The 23,149-nt window shown below is 34.5% G+C and overlaps 2 protein-coding genes across 5 annotated transcripts; one reads left to right on the forward strand and one right to left on the reverse strand.

Moving 5' to 3' along the window:
* The first annotated feature begins 2,805 nt into the window (after positions 1–2,805).
* On the forward strand, positions 2,806–14,978 carry LOC107028898 (DNA (cytosine-5)-methyltransferase CMT2). 2 transcript variants are annotated; one of them, XM_015230140.1, is made up of 21 exons: positions 2,887–3,840; positions 6,087–6,121; positions 6,238–6,340; positions 8,102–8,206; positions 8,315–8,434; positions 8,566–8,659; positions 9,491–9,681; positions 9,764–9,829; positions 9,908–10,156; positions 11,832–11,890; positions 12,173–12,239; positions 12,318–12,647; positions 12,767–12,835; positions 12,942–13,028; positions 13,135–13,222; positions 13,351–13,472; positions 13,549–13,650; positions 13,755–13,798; positions 13,897–13,966; positions 14,047–14,150; positions 14,599–14,978. In XM_015230140.1, the coding sequence occupies exons 1-21, from the start codon at positions 2,887–2,889 to the stop codon at positions 14,765–14,767; spliced, it is 3,228 nt and encodes a 1,075-aa protein (XP_015085626.1). In that variant the 3' UTR covers positions 14,768–14,978. The 2 variants fall into 2 exon arrangements, with proteins under 2 accessions (XP_015085627.1, XP_015085626.1); XM_015230141.2 differs by lacking the exons at positions 13,549–13,650; positions 13,755–13,798; positions 13,897–13,966; positions 14,047–14,150; positions 14,599–14,978 and having other exon boundaries at positions 2,806–3,840; positions 12,942–13,033; positions 13,351–13,386.
* A 106-nt stretch (positions 14,979–15,084) lies between these two features.
* LOC107028159 (protein ENHANCED DISEASE RESISTANCE 2-like) lies at positions 15,085–22,507 on the reverse strand. Of its 3 annotated transcripts, none has more exons than XM_027918950.1 (23): positions 22,353–22,507; positions 21,681–21,885; positions 21,250–21,324; positions 21,074–21,127; positions 20,558–20,623; positions 20,376–20,470; positions 20,034–20,101; positions 19,869–19,964; positions 19,689–19,729; positions 19,352–19,452; positions 19,110–19,205; positions 18,646–18,710; positions 18,490–18,561; positions 18,255–18,410; positions 17,930–18,153; positions 17,810–17,849; positions 17,575–17,729; positions 17,257–17,358; positions 17,006–17,050; positions 16,485–16,625; positions 15,893–15,988; positions 15,542–15,643; positions 15,085–15,413 (listed from the first exon to the last, which is right to left on the reverse strand). In XM_027918950.1, exons 2-23 carry the CDS (start codon positions 21,816–21,818, stop codon positions 15,297–15,299), a joined length of 2,145 nt encoding a protein of 714 aa, XP_027774751.1. In that variant the 5' UTR covers positions 21,819–21,885; positions 22,353–22,507; the 3' UTR covers positions 15,085–15,296. The 3 variants fall into 3 exon arrangements, with proteins under 3 accessions (XP_027774751.1, XP_027774750.1, XP_027774752.1); XM_027918949.1 differs by having other exon boundaries at positions 21,681–21,890; XM_027918951.1 differs by lacking the exon at positions 22,353–22,507 and adding an exon at positions 22,195–22,249 and having other exon boundaries at positions 21,681–21,890.
* Positions 22,508–23,149: the final 642 nt, after the last annotated feature.

Consider the following 23,149-nt stretch of genomic DNA (forward strand, 5'->3'; position numbering starts at 1 on the left):
AAAAATGAGTAATTATCAAGAAATTAAAGTAGATTCATGTATCTTTAAAATTAAATTTCATCTCTATCTTTTTTATATTTATTTTAACAATAATTCATGTGACTTTTCATGTTTTCATAATTTTGTTCTATAAATTTAACTTTTTCAAGAAGAACTTTTATTTGCCACTCCTACAATTCTTGTATATAGGAACTCTAAACATGTGAAATAAGGTCACAATTTGAGGTGAAAGTTGTGAGATTCCCTTATGCAGTTATGAGAATAGATAAGAATTCAATTACTGAAGCATCGGAGCTTGATGTGTTAGTTTTATACTTATTTGTAGTAAGAATTATAATAAGACTTTTTTGTTTCTCTTCATATAGTTGAATTCTTGTTTTATTAGCAAGTTACTCTAAATTCATATTTTTTTTATGTATGCTCAAATGTTCAGTTTCACTATAGAGACAAACAAAATGAAATGCCTAATTATCTTGCTCATGTGTATCTTTTTCTTTTCTTTTCTCCGTACTTATAATTTTTTACATATACATTAATTTTCATCTTTAAGAATGAATGTGATAAAATATGATGTTTACTCTTTTTTTTTCTTTTTATGAAAAAAAAGGTGAAACATATAATATTAGATTAATGGTGGATAAGTTATGTATGACAGAATTAAATTTTATATAAAAATAGTAGTTATTCATAAATATCCTGATTTTTAAAATATAAATGATAAAACTTTTTACATCTTAGTTTTAAATATTTATAGTTAACTAATTAGTTTAAAGTGTTTGTGGATAAAAATTTAATACAATACTTAAAACACATTCATTAAAAAAGTTGAAAGGTTTTGTTTTCCTTCACTCAAAGTTAATCTTACACTATCTAGCATTATTCTACCAATAAAACGGAACTATCAAGAAATTTAATTTAGATAGTTGTTATTTTTCCTTTTAGCTTTGCAAACTTATTTTTTGAATTACAAACAAAGTTTATTTTATTAATTTCTCATATTATTATCTCGATGCATTCACTTGGAGGTCAGAAAATTGGAGTGTCACAATTAGTAGTAAAACAAAGTAAGAAATCTCAATTAGACGTATTTTATTATTTAGTAGTATTATCTTTTAAGAAATAATACACTCATGAGTTACACGCGCAAAGCGCGTGCTCGGAAACTAGTATATATATAAACTTGACTTATAAGTTCATATTTCTTTTAAAAAAATTTGTTTGGAATGAAGAGATAGTTCGCATGGTGTGAAATAATTATATTAAAATAACTATTTATTGGTAATATTGATTAATAAAATTTTATGAAATTGTGTATATTTAAAAGTTTGTAATAACAAATATTTATAAATAAAAGCAACATGGAGATATGCGGTCTATCAATGCAATATCTTAAGATATTTCGATATCTTATTAATAAACTATGATTTGTAAGTTTGATAAGATTGTATACGCATTAAAGACATTTTAATAGTTTTCGTATTTATGAAAGGAATAAAAGCTAACTTTAAATATATAAATTGCAAACAAAACTTTAACTTTATATCAATTTGATTATAAATCATGATTTTATATAGCATACTCAAACGAGTCTTTTTTTTTGTCATGTTTAAAATCACAAACAAAATAATAATTTTGATCCATTTTATCTTTAATTTAAAAACACAACATACAATGATTTTTTTATACTTAAACTCTTTATCAAGTTAAAATTATAGAAACAAATTAAACTTGACTTATATAAAAAAAAAAGATCAAAAGTTAAACTAGAATTACTTTATTTATCACATTTTGACTTATAAATAAGGAAAACAAAAATTTACATGACTTTTTCTTTACCATACTTTCCTATTAATTAATGTTTGATTAGGGAATAACAATTAATGTAAGACAAATATGGAAAAAAAGTTAAGTGATAAATAAAACAAAATCTATTTTAAAATAATTAACAAATAAAACTAATTTCTTTTTTAAAAAAGTACTCTATCTTTTTGGTCCCACATTTTAAAAAAAAAAAATTATTTGGAGCCATAAATTTGATTTTCGAAATTTTTTGAAAGCAAAAGTAGACTAGATTTGGTTATCCAGTTTTAGTCAGAGCAAAGACTTAAAATTAAATTTTACCACAAATTTAACATTACACGTGAGATTAACTGTCCTTTCCCACTTTTCCACTTGCACGTTTTCCAAGTAATAAAATTTTATTTTTTAATTTTTTTATTTTTTTTTAAAATTTAAGTAAATTTAATTGTTTTTCTTAAATACAAATAATATAGTAATACATTTACAAAAAAATATTACATTTATATAAAATTAAGTATTGTAAAAATAATTATAGAATATATTATGACGATTATATCAAAATATATTACTAGGATCAAATATATTTGACAAATTCGAATAATACTAACAAGCTTTATATAATATTTTTAAAACACTGCTCTATTCAAATGCACGCAAAATATATGAGTAACAAACACATATAATATAATGCAATTTGAATGATAGGATTATAAATATGTCAAAAAGAGTTATTCCTAACTAATTCAGAATATAAATCATCAAAAATCGAATCAAATTAAATTTATAATACCAAACCTAATTTTTAACTTTCATTTATTATATTAACTTTTAATTAGTTATATCAACTACAGTATTATTTTTTTGATTATATATATATCAAATATAGAAATTGAATTATGAAAAAACAAATTAAATAGAATAGTATAGTGTAGTTTCATTTTTTTACCTTAAAAGGCTGACATATTTACAAATATAACCTTGTATTAACTAAAATTCCATATTTAGATTTATACTATTTTGACCAATCCTCTTCCCCTGTTTTCTTCTGTAAAGACACCACCTATTCTTGGCAATTTCCAAATAAAAATGGCGAAAAAGCAAAATGATTCTTCAAGATTTTCTACAAATCTAACTCCATCTCCCCGAAAAGACAAACCCATTTCATCTTCATCAGCATTAGCTCTGTTTTACCCTCAAAATGAAGAACCAGTTCCATTGATAGTGTTTTATCCATCATCAGTTAGGAGAAGATCTTCTAGATTCACTACCAACAAATTCAGTACTAGTGCTACTGAATTCATGAAGAAAAATCGGGACACCATTTCACCTGAAAAAACTGTTTTTCTTCTTCCTTCACCACCTACATTGGCCGGAAAAAATACTCCGGCGGAAGGTACGAGGAGGTCGCCGAGATTGGTATCACTGTCAGCTAGGACGACGACGGCGAAGGATAAGGGCAAAAAAGTAAATTCAAGGAAATCAGAGGGTGAAATAAAACAAGTGGAACTATCGAGGAAGCGGAAACCGGTAAGTTCAAAAATGGATGAAGAAACCCGAAAATCTCCGAGGTTCAATTCCGATTCCTCAAATGGAGTTCAACTAGCATTGCCGGAGATGAGCGCGTGCGGTGCACTCGCCGCCGGCGGAAGAACCGGCACGAAGAGGGAACTGCTGGCTCTGATGATGACGGCGCCGGCGAACAGAAGCGCGTCGAGTAAACGCGCTGCCAGGGGGAGTGATTCAGTAAATGTAGGGAACAATTCACGAGGATCCCGGAGGAAAGATCCAGTTTTTGCAGAATCGCCGGGAACATCGGTAAAAATAACGGCTGAGAGCAATTCAGTGGGAGAGAAGAATTTAAGATCAAGAAAAACACAAGGGAGTGTTAATTATAATGAGAGTAAAGGATCGGAAATAAAACGGATAAAAAGTTCAGCAGAGAAAAGTGTGAGGAAGCAGAAGAGTAATGCATGTTTTATCGGTGAACCGATAGATACAGAGGAAGCTCAACAGCAATGGCAATGGCGATACGAATTGAAGGTTGGTACTTTGATTTCATAGTTTGTTTTTTCTTTCATTTCATTTACTAAAACGGGAAATCTTAGTAGTTTAGTCGATAAAAGTTTGATTTCTCACCTTGTAATCCCCTTCCCCTGCCTCGAATCTAAATAAAAAAGGTATCTTTGAAAATGTGGATGCAATTTGAGGTAATCCTTCGAGCAGCCAACCAGCGCGGACTGCTCCGTTTATATCTATAAGCAACTATTGATCATCTCATTGAGAAGAGGAAGTGAGGAACGGAACGGGAATGGGAGGGGAGAGGAGAAAGGGAACAGTGAAAATCGAACTCAGGCCTGTTTGGTGGATGACTTGCACCAGTATCATAGACGAAGCTAAGATTTCGAGTTTACAAGTTCTAGATTTTAGAAAATACATATGAAGTGGATTTTTTACATAAAATGTGCATTCTGACGACCCCTAAAAGCAAATATAACCGCGGATCCGTCCCTGTATGTATATGTCCATGTCTTACCCTGTCATCCTGAGTGGGGATTATTTACCCACAATCCTACCCGAGTCAGTTATAAATCTAGCATCTACCTCCGACCAAACCCAATGGGACCTAACAGAGTATGCTCCTTTGAAGATATGATAAAGTGGAATAAATGTCTATAGCTAAAGGACTCAAATGGCAATTACTTTAGACAGTTGAAAGTTTATCCAATTTAGATCATGCTCGCGAATTCAGACAAACTAAATGTCTTAAATGCGTATATACAATAAAAATCATATCCTTTTAATGAAAAACAAGTAATCTAAGAGTTCAAGACTTCACTTGTCTTATAACCGGTACACAAACCTCTCTTGAAATGCCAACTTCTCTTCAAATGACCTCCAGTAGCCTCAATCTATTCAGTAATATAAATAACAGATTCAAATTAGTCTAGGGAGACTAGTCCATAATTTATGACACCTCGATGTCAACGTCAACTCTTGATCAACTCAAATCGGCCCCTCGGGTCAACTGTCCAAAATCTGGAATTGATTACATGGACGTGCTGTCCATAAGCCATAGAGTCCAAATCTATAATCAAATTTCAATCTTGATGTCAAATGATGAGTGAAATCTCCATTTACCACCATTACCAATTCATTAAAACCTTATCACTTCTTAATACAAAAAGCATTTTCAAAGGACCAATAAAGCAGTTACTTGGCTGGAAAATGGACGTGACCATCATTACTAATTTGTTGATTCTCTTTAAGCTCACATATATTCCATTTGGACTCTACATTGTTATTGAGTCCGATACAGCTCTTGACTAAGTAAATTCTTACCTGAAGCTTAAATTGACGAGAGCTTCACTGTTGGCTCATCTAAAGTTCCAGTCTTTCCCTTCGAGCAAAAAGTTTATTTCCAAAGAGCTAGGAACTCTTTTACTTCAATATATCTCATATCCTCATATGTAGGCTACGAATAAATGGGACTACCACACTTCTTCACTCTTATAAATTACTTGATCACCCTACTGACATGTATAATTGTAAAGTAGGCAAACTAACCACTTAAGTACTTCACTAACTTATACATTATATGATATAAATAGTATTTTCAAGAATAATTAAATATACATACATACTATAAGAAAATGTTCTGTAATTATCCTGTTTGATATGAAACCTGTTAAAATTAATGAGCTATAATTAATGAAGTAACTCTTCTTCTGAAAAAAGAAATGTCGGATCGTTACAGGTAGACATCCTTCTATTTGTATAGATAACACCCTAGATATCTATCCTGATTCTTTATAGGAAAATGTGCATAGAAGATTCACTGAAAAGTATAAAATTATATATAATGAATAAGAACTTGCCGTTGGGATTTCATAAGCCAAAGAAGTGAAGTGGAACCTTCTATCCGTCTCATATAAGCTAGTTTTTTATTTATTTTGAAAATGATAAGTGTAAACTTAATATTTTTAGCTGGATTCTATTTTGAATATCTAACCTTTCTTCCTGGTTCTTTATAGGAATGCGTGCATGTAAATTTCATTGCAATGTATAAGATTATACAGAAAAGTAGTTGACTTTAGGATATCATAAGCCAAAAAATCTGAATAATAACCTTTTATCAGCTCCTATAAGCTAACACTATTATTTGTTGGCCATTTTAATTGATTACATTGTGCTCTTATAAGTGGTGATGCTGGATTATTTTAAACATTTGAGCAACATGTCATTAAAGTTTGCTCATTCTAAGTTTAAATGTATATTGGCAATTGCAGAATCGAAAAACGCAGCGCCAAGGGTGGAAATTAAAGTGAGTGATACTATCTGAAATTGTCATTTTTGGTGGTAAAAATGTTCCCCTATTCTAACCTTCTTAAACTCTTGCACGTCTTCACTCCTTAATTTTATGCTTGCCTTTTATTGTAGTTCCGGCGAAGAAGATGAAATCATATTAAATGTGGAATGCCATTATGCTCAAGCTAAGGTTGCTGGTTTCATTTTCAATATTGGAGATTGTGCATTTGTAAAGGTAAGTTATTAGCTCTCTATATAGCTTCTTCTTCCTTTTATAAGAAATTAGTCTCAACAATTATAATTTGGTTTATGCATTAATCAACAACTTATATTTTAGATCAAGGTGGCTAACATGAAATTGGTTGAAACTGAAATTGTTGGAACATCTAAAAGCTAAACGTACGTCATGTGATGATACTATGTTAAGGAGTGATTAAATGTAAACGTAGGGACACTGCTAGGATGATTCAGTATCAGTTTTGATTTATGGCCAGTAGATTTTGTAATAGATTCTACTAAGAAGGAATAAAGATCACACATGGTGTTTATTGACCTAGAGAAAACATGTGATAACAGTACCAAGAAAAATCTTTTGGTGGGTGTTGAAGAAAAGCGGAATGCATGTTAAATTATTATAAATATCATAAAAGACGAAGGAGCCATCATTAGTAGTGAGTGACACAACAAAGTTTCTCATAATAGTGGGTTTAGGTTAGGGATAAACATTGAGCTCATACTTATTCACCCTTATTATGGATGAGCTAACCTACACAAATACGGGATGAGGTCCCATGGAGTATGCATTTATCGACAATGCTAATTGACAAAATAAACCATGCTGTAAACCAAAAGCTTGAACACGGGAGAAACTCTATTGAGAGCAAGGTTTTTGGATGAGCAGAATAAGACAACATATGTAGTATCTGCGCTTGTTATTCTAAGAGAATGAAGTAATAGATTGAGTTATTACAGAGATAATCAAAATAGCAGTCTCGAAATAGAGAAGTGCTACCAGGTATTATGTGATAGGAGGATGCCTACCACGTGAAAAGGTAACTTCTACAGAATAGTTGTAAGCCCAATATTATATGAGAATGAATGTTGGGCTGCCAAGTCTATCACTCGCTCTCGTTCAGTCGAGGTTCTCAACGAACTAAAATTTAATGGACCATTCCTGAAAACGAGGGGATTTTATTGTTAGTATAGTCTCCTGCATCTGCGGCAGATATCATTAAGAGTCAGTCGACTCTTTGGAGTCTTAGGTTTAAATAAGTGTCTGCAGATGCTTTGTAATGTGTTTTCATTTTTTGGTGTTCTTTATCTTTGTTAGTGGAGATTTACTTCGATACTTTCTAAAAATAGTCTTATATCTATGCTAACTATCTTTGTTTGGTTTTTCTTTATTATGTTTGCATGTATGCCAAAGCCCTAGTTGAAAATGTTGACTACTTATGCTAATATAATAATAAAGACATTTGTATAAATGTGTTGTTCTTTCCTTTTTTTTACTTTCTGTAGTGGAGATGGTCGCACATAATGACAGACATAGTATTAAAGGACTCTACCTTTGCTTCCTTATCCTTGCTTGCTATCTAGAAATGAACCTTCATGAGTTAAGTAAAAGCACCTTGCCTGTCTTAATTCCCCTATGCAAAATAGCAGTTCGTCCGGCCGTCTTTTAGCTTCGAACAACCAAGAGGATCATACAACATAGTTAGAATGAGAAGTGAGATATGAGCCAGATATAACTCGGTATTATTATGCTCCGTAATGTAAAATTTTATCAAACAACCTGATGTGTGAACTCAAATCATTTTTTAAATGTGGATCTCCAACACATCTCACAGGGCAGTTAGGGTCAGGTTTTAAAGTTCTCTTCTAGGAAAAAAATATTTTCATAACTGATGCAAAATGTTGAAATTTCATTGCCAGCTATGTGACCTTTATGAATCACTCATCTGGCTATGTCTTGAAAAATGTTGGGCAATTCCTTTAGGGTGAAGGCAAGAAAAAACATATTGGCAGGATCTTGGAGTTTTTCAAGACGACAGAGGGGGAAGATTATTTTAGGGTACAATGGTTCTTCAGAGCTGAAGATACGGTTTGTACTATTGCTAGAGTACTTTCTTTTCACTTTGTATTGTGTACTTTGAAGCCCCTTCTTTTCTAATTTATTCGTTTGGACATTCTATCTACAAAACATTTTCAGGTGTTGCAAGGTGCGGCTTCTTTCCATGACCCAAAGCGCGTATTCTATTCTACTTTGGAGAATGATAATTTACTAGACTGCATAGTTTCCAAAGTTAACGTGGTAGAATTACCAACCAGGGTATGCTTCATCTTGATATTTTTTTTGTAATGTTGTTAAAATTGCTTGTGATTACTCTCGTTTGTTCCATTGTTCACTATATTGACTACTGTGCTCTTACTGTTTCTTGTGCAATTTTGTTACTGCTGAAGCATGATTTGAATAAAAAGGATGTTCCACCTGCTCACTTTTATTACGACATGGAATACTGTGTTGATTATTCCACATTCCGTACGTTGCATAATGGTAAGTTATATTGTTACAGATAATCTTGAAATGGTCTGTGTGTTCAAACAACGTTTTTTCTGGAGAAAACACCTGATGACATATAACTTTTGTAGTAAATATTTCTTAAAATAGGTGGCATACGATGCTCAAAACTTTTTTTTGCGGTGGTTTAGGAACATGACTGTTCTATCCATTATTTTTCTTTTAAACCTTAATTTTCATAAGAAAATTTCTATTCACATGGATCTATTTATACTTAACCTTTATTTGTTAAGGATGAGATGTGAGCTGCATAAGTGAGTAAGAACAAATTCTATGAGAAAGTGAGAATCTTATCTTAGATTCACAAAGAACATATTCAGTCACAATAAGTCAGATTGAGGCGTTGTGTATTTGGTCTTATTTTTAGACGACATAAAATTATCGGCTATAGTTGATCCATAGAATGGATGGCATTAGTTGATGCCACGTGATGGCTCGTGAAATTGGGTAGGTTCTGTACAATTGAAGGAGATACGCCGTTGCTACTCTAGTGCAAAAGGAGCATTTCAAAGTGTCCATGATTGTCAAGTTTTTCTTGCTTATGATATTTGAGTTGCATCTTGAATGTAAAATTCCCTTTTGAATCTTATCATGTTAACAATTTCCAAAAAAAAAAAAAGTTACCTTTTGTAGCTTACTTGTACGTGACATAAAAATATTCAAACATCCTATTTTCCACTTGTTATCATAAATGAACTTCTTGTAGCAGTTTGTTGCATGAAGCTTGTAATGCTACCTAATTTGATTCTACATTTTCTCTACCGATATTTGTTAATACTTCACTTTTATCTTTTTTGGCCTATTCAGTCAAAAGCTCTGTTTCCCCTTCGCTAGTTGATGCGTCATATAAGCCTATCACTACATATCCTCTGGAGGTATCACCAAGTTGTGAACCTATGAAAGTGGAGTTGTCATTATTGGATCTATATGCTGGTTGTGGCGGCATGTCAATGGGATTGTGCCTTGGCACAAAACTCTCTGGTCTTAATCTTGTGACGGTAAATTTATAAACATCCTATTCATGTCTGTTATCTTCTTAAGTGACGTGTCTGAAATTTCATTTGTTTCTTCGTCTTATAGAAATGGGCAGTTGATTTTAATAAAGCTGCCTGTGATAGCCTGAAACTAAATCATCCTCAGACACATGTAAGCTTTTATTTTTGTGGCAGACATGATATATTCTATCGGTATGTAATATTTAATCATAGTTAACATTTTTCTTAGGTTAGGAATGAAGGTGTTGAGAATTTTCTGGAGCTACTGAAAAGATGGGAGAAGCTAATTAAGTCGTACGGCTGTAGTGATATCAAAACAAGCTCTAATAGTGAGCTAGACGACAGAGATGAAGGTGAAAACAATGATGATTCTCTGTCTGGTTCCAATGCATCTTCTGGAGAATATGAGGTATTAAGATTCGTTGACATATGTTACGGGGATCCCAACAACGATGGAAAATCTGGACTTCATTTTAAGGTATAAGCTTTTCTTTCATATTATGTTGGTTGTCCTAGTTTAATGCACTTATAGTTACATCCCAGAGTTAAAAACCACGAGTTACTTAAAGAAAGATTGACCTAAATTGATGAATAAAGATTACATTTTGAAATAAATTGAACTCTTTTAAGTTTTGCGCGTCAACATTCAGTATTGACCTAACAAACTGGTAACAAGTGGTGCAATAAATGCACTGCATTCTTTTATGTATTTGTATTTTCAAAGAAAAATCACATCTATTAATAGGTGTACCTAGTAAGAATGTGTATTAGTGGTAGAAAATTAATTTTCTACAGTGGTCGGAAACAAGTATGGTATACAGGTTGGTGATGGAGATCCGGAAGTATCACATTACCTTATAGATCTTGACCTAGGAGAAATATGTTAAAGGAATATGAAGAGGGTAGTGGCAATGTCATTTTAGAAGTTACGGATGGAAATAGAATCGATTTCTGGAAAGGCAAAGTGATGTAGAAATTACACATTAAATGCTACTCTCTCGGCTATCTACAACATATCGTGCTAGAAGAACATAACTATCCATCATATCCAAGGAGCCAATCTATCTAATCTCACCTAAAATTCACTTTCTTTCCTTCTCAAACAAAAAAAATCCAAAAGAAAGAATTTCACTCTTCTTATGTAAACTCGCCATAGGAAACTTCGAAAATGTTGAGAAGCTGATGTGGACTCAAATTCTGTCACACTACAAGGTGTAAACTTCTAATTTGTTTTGGAGGACTTAAAAAAATGGCACATGGACTCTTAAGTCCTAGGAATGTGATTCGGGGTTTTACCCAAGCAGTGTGGATCGCGTATTGATGAACTTATCTAGAGAATCTTGAAATGTGTACTGAGAATTGAAGAGGCAAGTTAATCGAAAAGGTTAGAAAGCTGCCCCCATTTATGCCACAGCTTTGAATTTTACATAAAAATATTGGAGAAGTTAGCTAGGAAGAAGATATAGAGAATATGGGATACTAAAGTACCAAAAAGAGTTGTCTTTTTACCTGGTGCATGGTGAAAGTTTCCATCTTAAGTTCCTAACGACAGACAAACTAAGGAAGAGAGCTGCAGTAAAGCTGGTGTTGCTTGTGCAAGGGCTAGAGCTCAAGATGCAGATCATATACTTCACATTGCAGGTACACATCTCAGCATTGGAATCTAGCTATCTCCTCGTTTTAGTTGGACACTGAGACGAATTAACTAGGAGAAGAGGGCAGTTGAAAATAATACTATCTGCTTTTTCTTTAGGCGAATATAGGAGTGAAAGGAACACTTTTCCATAGTGAAGAAAAGGAGATAAGATGTATTAAGAAGTCCTTTTTTTCATTTAATTTATTTTGGTGTAAAAAGAGGACACCAATATCTTTGGGATGACGTAGTTATTACACGTGGTTGAGCCACTCATTCACTAACACAAATTTGGCACCATCAATGAACTGAATTGATTTATCCAAACAACCAAATAGTGGAAGTATGTTAATGTGATGAGGTAATTCCATCAGAAATGAGATTTAACTGTTGGAGGAGTGAGGTTTAATTCTTGATTTTCTGTATTGTTTATGCTTTGATGGTTTTATTCTACAAACTCGATTCTTGATCTTAACTTTGATATTGAGCATGATGTTTCTTCTTGCGAGTGCTCTTATAGGTGCGATGGAAAGGTTATGGTCCGAGTGAAGATACTTGGGAGCCAATTGAGAACTTGAAGTAAGTACTTGCTAAATGCTGTTCCTTCCATCGTTTAATAGTATCTTTCAGTTTTGGTTGCTCAAAAAGTTTGATTAGCTAAAAGTAGAAGCACTGTTTCTCTTCCTGAATATCAAGGTTCTTAACACTCTCCTTTATCATATTTGGTTTTCGACAAATTAACGCAAGCAGGAAGTGCAATTCTGAGTTTTTCTGAGATTGAGAAAATTCAGAAGATCTTAACATTTTGTTATGCATTTCATCACATCCTCAATTATATGTGCAATAATTATTTTGTATCAGAAATTGCGGAGACAGTATAAAAGATTTTGTTCGAAGGGGGCAACAGTTGAAAATTCTGCCTCTACCAGTAAGTTATCTATCACTAAATGACATTGGAGTCATCATCCCTGTTTGATTTTCCGGTCCTGACTAATTATGTTTGTAGGGTGACGTTGATATGATATGTGGGGGTCCTCCTTGCCAGGGCATCAGTGGATATAATCGCCACAGAAATACTGATGACCCATTGTCTGATGAAAAAAATCGTCAAATTATTATATTTATGGATGTTGTGGAATTCCTACGGCCTAAATATGTGTTGATGGAAAATGTTGCTGACATATTGAGGTTCGATAAAGCATCTCTTGGAAGATATGCTTTAAGCCGTTTGGTACATATGAGATACCAAGCAAGACTTGGAACTATGGCAGCTGGTTGTTATGGTCTTCCACAATTCCGATTGCGAGTTTTCTTTTGGGGTGCACTTCCGAGTGAGGTGAGTATGCCTGTTATCATCAGACTTACTCAATAGGAACACTTTTTTTTCATACCAGTTCATAATTGGTGATTATATCTTTGTGATAATTAATCTCAGTCGTTCCCTCTCTTGTTCAGAGGTTGCCCCCATTTCCACTTCCTTCACATGACGTGATTGTTAAATATTGGCCCTCACCTGAATTTGAGGTACCTTGTACATTTACTCTGCCGTGGCATTCTTTCTATTTTCTCTTAGTTATAGGCTTTTTATACTGCTGGTCTGCATTTGTAACAGTTGTTTTCCTTCTTGCAGCGTAATACTGTTGCTTATGAGGAAGGACAACCACGTGACCTTGAGGAAGCTCTTGTTCTTCGTGATGCGATATCTGATATGCCAGCTGTATGGTTGTTGTTTTCATTAGAAGCCCTTCTTAATTTTGGTATATGTTGTGTGTTTATTAAGAAATTTATCTTTCTAATGGAATAATTTTTGTACTTTCTTATAGGTCACATGGCATGAAACTCGTGAAGAAAGGCCATATGAGATGCCCCCCGAAACAGAGTTCCAGAAATACATAAGATTATCTAAACATGGTAATTTCTCTCTGCACACTTGCTCAAATGGCTATTTTTTGTTGGACTACGGCTAAATACATGTATGTTTATGCTAAAGATTCTATGAACTGAATGTGTATTTTTATATGTGGAAATGATTCATTCAGAGATAATGAGTTGTTCATCAACTGGAGTCAAGGAAACAAAAGAACCTGTTTTGTCTGATCATCGGCCTTGCCAACTAAACGAGGACGATTACTTGCGAGTTTGTCTAGTCCCACATAGAAAGGTTTGACGGTTGTAACATTGCTGAAAATTGAATTTTTTTCAGATGTTTGCCCCCTTGTAATGTATTTCCACTGCAGGGAGCAAATTTCAGGGACCTCCCTGGTGTAATTGTAGGAGGGGATAATGTGGCTCGTCGTGATACTAAAGATCCAAAGGTTCTACCAAACGGGAAGCCCATGGTAGGCAATTTGTTTCGGCTGTTGTGTTAAAAAGTACTTGTCTATGACACCTAGACAAATAATGTACGATTCTTGCTAATCGGAATCATTCTTCTGCAATATAGGTTCCTGACTGTGCCTTCAACTTTGAGCATGGAAAGTCTAAGAGGTTATGCATATTTTCTTATAAGCTTGTCATATTCTCTTCGTCTTTCTCCGTTTAATTGATAACATCCAATAGACAATTAAATCCTTTTTAAATTTTAGGCCATTTGCAAGGTTGTGGTGGGATGAAACAGTAGCAACATTAGTGACGTTTCCTAATCATCGTGCCCAGGTACTTTGTTGTTTTATTCTTACCATCGAATATGCAAATATAGAACTGTAGCGTTTTCTGAGATTTTTAATATTTTTCAGGCTATCTTACACCCAGAGCAAGATCGAGTACTGACCATACGAGAGTATGCAAGATTGCAAGGTTTTCCAGATTTCTATAGGTTTACTGGTACTCTCAAGGAAAGGTATCTTGTTTTCTGATGAAAATAGTTCTAGTAGCTTGTCGATTTCGATAACTAATCAAAGATCTTAAAGACCAGGATAAGAAAAACAGACCCAAATGCAGCCTTCATCTCTATGTAGAGAGGAATATGAAAAAAAAACATTTTTATGATCTTTCATTATAGGGAAAAGGGACGAGACATATATACTCCTCAACTTTGTGATTTACCCCTCGTTAAAGAAGTGATACATATATACCCTCGCAGTAAATGCACTATCCTTGAATTGTCTTCCTCTTACATGTACATGTACATTTCGGAAGTTGTAAATAACTAGCAATTAATTCCTCCTAACACGCGATGATTTGATGCCATTTGCATTATCAATGAGTCAAAACTACTCAAAATATGTTTTGCATCTTCTGCCACTTTATAAATTGATTTTCATTGTGTTGTGTTCACTTTGGTGTAGATATTGCCAAGTTGGGAATGCTGTAGCAGTTCCTGTTGGTCGCGCACTTGGGTATGCGCTTGGACTTGCCTATCAGAGGCTAGCTGGAAATGAGCCTCTTATTAAATTGCCATCAAATTTCTCATTCTTAACACCTCCAATTGATGACATTGTTGTCTTGCAAACATAAGCTCATATTCATCATTTTTTTCCTCGATTGGCGATTTCGGAGCTACTGCTGATCCTTAGCAGATTACTCCATTTTTCTACTATGAACTTTTATTTAACAGAACAGATACTAGACTGGGGCGCAGCCAAGTTGATTAATTTATTGATCAATGAACTAGCATTCCTTTGATGTGAACCTGTTTTCTTATATTTATAAATTCTCCTTTCTGAAACAGCTTATTTTTGGTGTTTTGCTTTATACGTAGATATGCACTCAAACTTTACCTCAACTGACAAATAAACACTCTTTAACTTTGAGACTGTATATCTAGACGAAAATATTTGAAACTCAGAACTACTAGCATAAGTTTTCAACCATAGAAATACAAAATCATCAAGTCTTTACAACCACTATACAAAACTTTGCTCCTTTATCAACTTTTCTCAGAGCTAAAAGAATACTCAAAAAGAGACTAAAGAATGAACAAAAAGTACATTACATATCTTCAAAAAACCACCTTCTGCAAAATTGACAACAGTCATAATATGATCTACTCCGTTGTCGATGGCTCAGGTTCAAGCTTTGGTACAACAGCAGATGATAGTTCTATATGACAGACGCGTGCAGCGCCTATAAGTGGCTCTGGTAACTCATCAGGGGTGTTTCCCTAACAAAAAGTTTCCAAAACGAATCATTCATTGTGACATATAAAAACAATGTACTATATTGTCGACTAAAAGATAACTACATGTAACTGTTCATAGTAATCTTATGGATGAAGGTCTATCCATGTACCTGTACAAGGAAAGCCATGTCAACGACTAGTGTTGTGATTACGCCAATGACAAGCCCCATAACTCCATTTGCAACAGTGGAGGAACCAACATCAACATCAATCTACAGAATGCAAACAATACAAGAATCAAATATATGTGTATGCCATTGTATCTCTATGTACAGAACTACCAAGTGTGTGTTAGTTTTTCTTTTATGATGGTGAACTAAGACGGTCTTATATGGAGCGACATGGACAATGATGATTCATATAGCTGACTCCAACTTGCTCGGGATTGAGGTTTAGGACTTTTTATATGTATTGTGTCTGTATCTGCTATTCTTGGAAGGAAAAAGGATATGAGTTTTCACCTCTAAATACTTGGGACCGCGAATGTAATTGCAATCGACTGCCTTTCCCAGTAAACACGGGGAACTTCCAACACTCTGACGCACAATCCATGAACCCTGCATGATACATCTACAATGGTAAAGATTTTACACAAATGCAAACAGGCAGAGAGTTATCGAAGGAAGACAGATGACTACATAGCAGATGGTTACTCGAAGAATTCAAGGGGATTCAATATCTACTATATATACATAGAAAATAGTTCTGTTTGGATGATGATGTGATGTTCAATTTCTGTTTGTCCATATATACACAACTGTTGTCTGATTAACATTCTGCAAAAAAAGAAAGCATTCTTCGAGATAGTTTAAAGAAGGCATAATACGCCTCAACTGATAACTAAGCACTCCAACTTTGAGGATACACCTTTAGACACCTCAACTCGTCTCTACTGTGTCAGTTTGAACACTCCAACTTACAAAATCATCGTCTACACATCCAAAATTTATGTGTCACATCAACATTGCTGTTGGAATGTTTTAGTTGCTAGTTGAGGCCAAGTTTAGGTGTCTATCTATGTATTATGTACCGTTTAAAGACAGAAAAAGATACCTTTGGTACTGATGGGATTAGCTTCATTCTACTATTCCGAAACTCATCATCTCCATCAACAAACCGTTGCAAGAGAGAACCAGGTATCAACTTTTTCATGACGAAATAGAAAATCATGCTGTAGTGTGTTGATCCAGGTACCTACAGAAAGACAGAAATGTTCTCCACTTAATGACTTGAAACATTTTGAATCCAAAAATGCAAAGGTGAGGTGAAGGGTCAAAACACAGCTAAACTATCTTGTGCACAAATTTCTTACCTAAACTATCACCAAATGTTTATCGACACACCTCAACTTTAAGTTGTTCTCTTTTCCTGCCTAGAATATCACTGTCGTTCGGGTGGGGTAAGTAACAACAGATAGTTAAGGTGTGTCTTGATAAACATTTGTTGATAGTTTAGGGAGGAAAAGTGAACACGTGATAGTTCAGATCAGATAGGAAGCTCGAAAAATCGGAAAACTTCAAGTGTGTATTTGGACCCTTCACTCAAAACTCAAAGCAGGGGAGGAATAAACTTACTTGCAAATTTATAACCAAAGTAAAGAGTCCTTTTTCTGAAGCAACCTAAAAAAAAAGATGTATAAAGATAAGTGAAAAGATAAGCATTACTAAATAAGACAAGCTAGAAACTAGACCAAACGTTTCAAAAGTCTTTCTTTGATTCTCAAATTTTGTGCAGAGTCAAAGAGTGTCACATAAAACGACAAGGAGGGAGTAATATCCTATATGGTTTGACATTCCCTTTAAACGACTCGAATGTATTATTTTACCTGTGCTGCACAACCAGGACGCCTAGCGACATGGTCCATTCGTTTAGTATCCTTGAACCAGTCGACCGCGACAAGATCCATGAGAGATTGACCAGCTGGAACCTTCATATACAATTTACAAAGTGATATCAGACTACATGACATAGGCCATCCACCTAAGATCAATGTCACTTGGACTCTCCAAAAATGTTTCCGCACTCATGTCAGACCATCCACTTAAAATGCACTACTTTACATGCACCTGATGACATTTTTGTAGAGTCCGAGAAACATAACTCTAAAACCAAGGACATATTGAAGAAACAAAGCGATAAAGACCTTTGTTTTGTCCGTGCAAAAGTTCTTGCCACGAACTCTGAAGTTTTTTCCATCAGATATTGTCCAGCAGTCACGGCCATTATCACTGTCATCATGTCGTAGATTACCCGAAAAAGTTGACATATCAATATGCTCCATAGGTTCTTCTTCAAGAGCTTCACAAGTATCAAAATCATTTTCAGTAAAAAAAATCGCGAAACACCAATAACAAATAAAACTATGGTCCAACACCTACCAGTTTTAATCGTATCGTTTTCAAGACCCGGTGATGATACCTACAAGGAGGAGTTCAAGAGTCATACTCAGAAAGAGATGATGAAAAAATAATACGAAAAAGTATGTATATAGTTCATACCTCTTGATCAGTGCACTGAAAATCTTCATCCTCATCAGAGTACTCGTCCAACATCGATACTGCATTTCTGTTTGCAGCACGTATTTGGTCTAAAGACGGAGTACGATGATGAGACAGTTTCTGGCTTTTTTTAGAGGAGATAGATGGTGGATTCATATTAACCATAACTGGAATTCTCGGAGCAGCTGCCCTCTCATCAGTTTGAGAAAAGTATTCGCGAAGTCCTAACATAGGATTTTGTAAACATAAGTTCCACATTGAGAAACAATGGATAGAACAAGCTCGACGAGTGTATATGAGGAATGTAACATAAGAAGAAGCATACCAGCAACACTATTTAACATCTGAAACAGACAATGTTGTTGAAATGACGTGATGAAACCTACACCCCACCCTTTCAAATCTATCTGCATAAGTTGCTGTACTTGAGTTCTTGGCCTCCCATTACGCGGTTTGAGGGGTGAAATATTGAATCCACCACCTGTACACGTAAAAGATCGATTAGTTTAGTGCAAATGTAAATGAATTCAGTAAAAGCTATAAAGGAAAACAGAAGTTACTCTCGATATGAGCTCGAACATATCCAGGTAGAGGATTACAATTCTTATGCTCTCTAGAACGAAATAACACAACTGCAACCAGAGTATGAATTTTAATTAGACAAAGAGAAACGATTGTTTCGACAAGAATAAACAGGAATCTGTGGTTATACTTACCGTAACTTCCATCATCATTTCTACGCCAGTATCTTACATAACAAAGATCACGAGGCCAAATAAAACTGCACAGCGTACACCAAAGATTTGTCACTAAAATTATATAGGATGTTCAACTGACCACCCTTCACTTTATGTCGATTTATACGCCTCTGGAAAATCACATTGTATCTATAAGTTCAAAATTCTTTCATATGTATGTATATACTAGATGTTGAATCACTCCTTGGCTAAGTTGCGCAGACTCTTCACCTTTCATGTCACACCTGTGTAGAGAATCTGACACGTACATGTTGACATTTTTGAAGAGTCCAAGCAACATAGCCCCTCAGTGAAAATCCTGCCTTTGCTACTGTGACTCAACCAATTTTACTAATGGAACTATTTAACCAACTAAAACAAAAATCATATGATAACTACAAAATAGTTCATCAGATATGCATTTGACAGGGAAAAAATATTACCTCGGAAACCAGTCGAGTCGAAGTCTGTGATAAAGTATTGCTGTGTGTCCATCTACCTCCTCAACCAAACTACCATACAGGAAGCTACAATCCCACCTGTTACATCAAAAAAGAATTTTTCTCGTGCAATCAAGGCATTGCGATGGAAAAGTAAAGCCTATTGTCAGACGCGGAGCTAGAGGGGAGTACTAAGGGTCACGGAAATCACACTGTATATACAAGGTCAAGTGGACAAAACTTACTCAAAACGTGTTGCGTCCATGCTCATTACAAGCTCAAATATTTCTTCACAAGTAGCCTCCACTACGCCAACCGCCTTCATAGCTCTACTACAGCCCTTTGGCTGCAGGAACAACGAGAAATTTCGTCACTCAAAATACCCTGAAGCAACCTACTTCACTAAATTACTCTAAGCTTATAGCAAAAAAGCTATGTTGCTTGGACTCTTCAATGTTACTGCAGGGTAAGTGTAGGATCTTAAAAATGCTATGTATTTTTGAAGGATCTGGTATGGATGCAGCAACACTCTTGGGGAGTACAAGCAACATAGCAGCAAAGAGCATAGGAATGAGTTCATACTAGTAAATCAACATTGAGTAGCTCCTCGAAAATGCGAAGCCCTGCAGCCACCCGTTAAGTGGAGAAATATCATCAATACTAGTCCAGGAAAATGTCCCTTATCGCATATTCTACAGCTTAAAATCCAACCAATTGCTATCACTGAGGAAACGAAAAAGAAAAATTGAGAATTAGACTGACCATTTTGACAATAAAGTAAGCGCCTATACTTGGGGTTTGCCAAATCTGACTCTGATTCCTTTGTCCAATCCACCACAGACTCCGGAGGATCTATCGCTGAAGAAGAAATAAGGAAACTTAAAAACATGTATAGAAATCAAATAAGCACAAGGGAAATTAGCAAACCGTTTGCAATTGTTGTTCCTCGCAGCATGTTTTGTTGAGATTCATCTTCATCCTCAGCAGCACTGAACCTACAAAATTGGGTGACTTGTATTATGAAGTTTAGACTATATAAGTAATAGCTACAACTTATGGTCAGGGGCGGAGTTAGAAGCCCACGTATAGGTAACTAAGTAGCTTTTTGGAGATGATAACTAAACTATACTATCTTTGACTAGAAAAACGTTTAATCTATAGTGTATTTTCCGCTCATCACTAGTCTAAGAATTGCTAGTCAAGAGTTAAAAGATCATGTATCAGAAAGGGAATTATGGATACAGAGCTAAACAGAGAACAAGTGCTTACGGGCTTTCCTGATCTGAAGTCGTCCTCCCAGTACTCTCCGTCCCAGATTTGAAATCGTTTAATTTGGCACGACTACCACCTACTGACTCTTGATGCTGCATAGGTATCAACATGTTACTATCACCATCAGAATCTACGTACGATGAGGGAAGAAGAGATTACCAAGAAATAAGGAGAAAAACCTGATCAATCACGGATTCAATTTTTTCTTTCCAAATTAGTGCTTCCTGAATGTTGAAAGCTGCCATCTGGAAGAACATTCTGATTAACATTAATAATTTTTCATTGACATGATAAATATATCGATTTGATGGGGAAGCCTCGGGACAAATTTGTTTTACATGTCCTTCTATAGACAAAAGTCTCAAAACTAACATGGCTTTGGCCTCAGCTGATAAGTAAGCACTCTAACTTTGAGAGTGCACGTCTAGACATCTCAACTCGTCTCCATTGTGTCAGATGAACACTCTAATCTAGACACCTCCAAAACTTATGTTTCACTACAGTGTTTGGGTGTTCACGAGACACAGTAAGGACAAGTTGGAGTGTTTAGTTGTGAATTAAGACCACGTTGAGGTGTTGTCTCAAAGTTAAGAGTGTTTGCTTGCCATCTGAGTCCAAGTTTGAGCGTCTGTTTACTTGTGAATCACATATTTGGGGCAAGACAACAGTAAGAAGGAATAAAGAAGATCGTGTACCGTGATTTGATCATGCTTCTCTTTCATGTTATAGACCGATAGGACGTAAACCATCTGCAGATTGTAAAGAGTACATAACATATCAGTTTCTCAACAGAAGAAATATGTTAATTGAATGTTCATCAAGCTTATAGATTTACACAAGATATCAAATATCAACAATAAGAACAACTCACCTGTCCATGATGAGTCTTCAAGCCTCGATCTTCCACTCGAAAATTACCATCAATTTGAAGAGTCTTGATTGGAGCCTAGCAATTATTGTAACATCATAAGTTAAAAACCTTTAAATTTAGTATCATTTTTCCATCATTCGTGCCCTTGAATGCACGCGGAGCTAGTGTTGAAGTTATGTGTTTGGTTGAACTTAACAGTTTTAGTCCAAATTCTGCATTTGTCTGATGAAATTCATTGGATATATACGAAATTAATCATTTAGAACCAACTAACTTAACAAAACTAGAATCCTGAACACATTAGCTTCAAATACTGGTATTTTTTCGAAAGGTAAAACATTTTAAGCGCAGCTTAACTATCAAATTCACATTGTACATATACATTAGACAAACAAACAAAACAATTGAAATACATTGTAAATTGAACTCACCACATTTCCCTGAGGTTTCGTCTTGAAGTAGGCCAACAACTTAGTCTCCAGAACGAAATAACGCATATGAAGGAATGATTTTCCTATCTTCCTCCTCCCATACCTCACCATCCATCCCTCGTGCACCACCTTCGACATGGTTTTTAACCCTTTTTCCTTCTTACGTCTCTAATAATATGCTCTTTTGATCCTCAAAATTCACTAACTATACTGCACCATTACAAACATACAGTTATCGTTATGAGAGTGACTCATATGTATCACTAATATAACAGTAGGGGTATAGTATATCTAATTCAAAAACACAAGTTTTCTAATATTAAGTAAAGTATAATTTTTGTATCCAAAAAAAGCAGAGGATCTACGAGAAGTTATAATTTTAGGCTAGTAATTCTTCAATAGGTGAGAAAATTAAGCTTGTTCTCTTCAAAATCTCTCATATTTCTCTCTCTCCATACATAATCATTTCAGAAGATCGTTCAAAAAAAAAACCAGAGTGAAATCAAGTACTTACTCGAATAACATTACTATGCAACCATATTCATTATATTTACATGAATAATTCAAACTCGATTTCTTCAAAATCTCTCTTATTTCTCTCCCTCCATATACATAATCATTTCAGAAGATCGTCCAAAAAAAAAAAAACTCAGAGTGAAATCAAATACTTACTCGAATAACATTACTATGCAACCATTTTAATTATATTTTCATGAGTAATTCAAACTCGAATAATCTTCTATACATGTCCTCGATAAGCTTCAAATAACATAATCAACGTAACGTAACCACATGCATGCATGTGTGAAATATAATAAATATGTATGTATAGGTATAGAGAAGGAAGAGGTGTGAAGTAGAAACATTTGTGCCATTAAATTACCGGGAAAATGGTTGGTGAATAATATGAGAGACACTATGGCCACTAGATTCAACAAGAAGTTTGTTTGTATTTTTATTTTTTTTTTAAAAATAAGGATAAATATAATATGTGTCCTTTAATTTGTTATGAACTTTTAGAGGAGGGCATGAATAATAAATTATTTTATCTTAATTAAGATAAAATTGGTTGGTTATGAACTTCTAATATGCATTTCAATTTTTTTTAATGTTTGATTGGTCAAAAATTAAAATTATTACACTCGATCGGGTTAGTGTGTGGTTGACACCCACCAAAAAAGATTATGGTGGAGTGATAAGTACGTATTCATCCTTAACCAAATATCTCAGCCCGTAGATTCAAGTACCCCTAGCTTGCTAGAGAGCGTCTTAACCCTCAATGTGGGGGACATACTGGTGCGAACTTAAATTTAGTCAGACTATAATATAAATATCGAACTCGGATAATATTTCATAAGTGATATTTCAAGTTCATTGTTTCCTTTCCATCCTTCACGCCTCTTGACAATTGTCCCACTCTCCACCACCATCGAACCCCCACTCTTAACGCTTTTTACTAGCTACATATA

The sequence above is a fragment of the Solanum pennellii genome, chromosome 8 (assembly GCF_001406875.1).
Source record: "Solanum pennellii chromosome 8, SPENNV200".
NCBI lineage: Eukaryota > Viridiplantae > Streptophyta > Magnoliopsida > Solanales > Solanaceae > Solanum > Solanum pennellii.

Bases quoted from the DNA above. Each gene is read 5' to 3' on its own strand.
- LOC107028159 (XM_027918950.1), bottom strand. From the start codon at position 21,818: ATGTCGAAGGTGGTGCACGAGGGATGGATGGTGAGGTATGGGAGGAGG. The intron at 19,730-19,868 runs GTCAGTCTAATT...GGGTGGCTGCAG, and splicing joins CTTACTTTATTGTCAAAATG to GGCTTCGCATTTTCGAGGAG. The intron at 15,644-15,892 runs GTGAAAACTCAT...TGCATTCTGTAG, and splicing joins GCGGTCCCAAGTATTTAGAG to ATTGATGTTGATGTTGGTTC.
- LOC107028898 (XM_015230140.1), top strand. From the start codon at position 2,887: ATGGCGAAAAAGCAAAATGATTCTTCAAGATTTTCTACAAATCTAACT. The intron at 9,682-9,763 runs GTAAATTTATAA...TTCGTCTTATAG, and splicing joins CTGGTCTTAATCTTGTGACG to AAATGGGCAGTTGATTTTAA. The intron at 13,651-13,754 runs GTAGGCAATTTG...TCTGCAATATAG, and splicing joins TACCAAACGGGAAGCCCATG to GTTCCTGACTGTGCCTTCAA.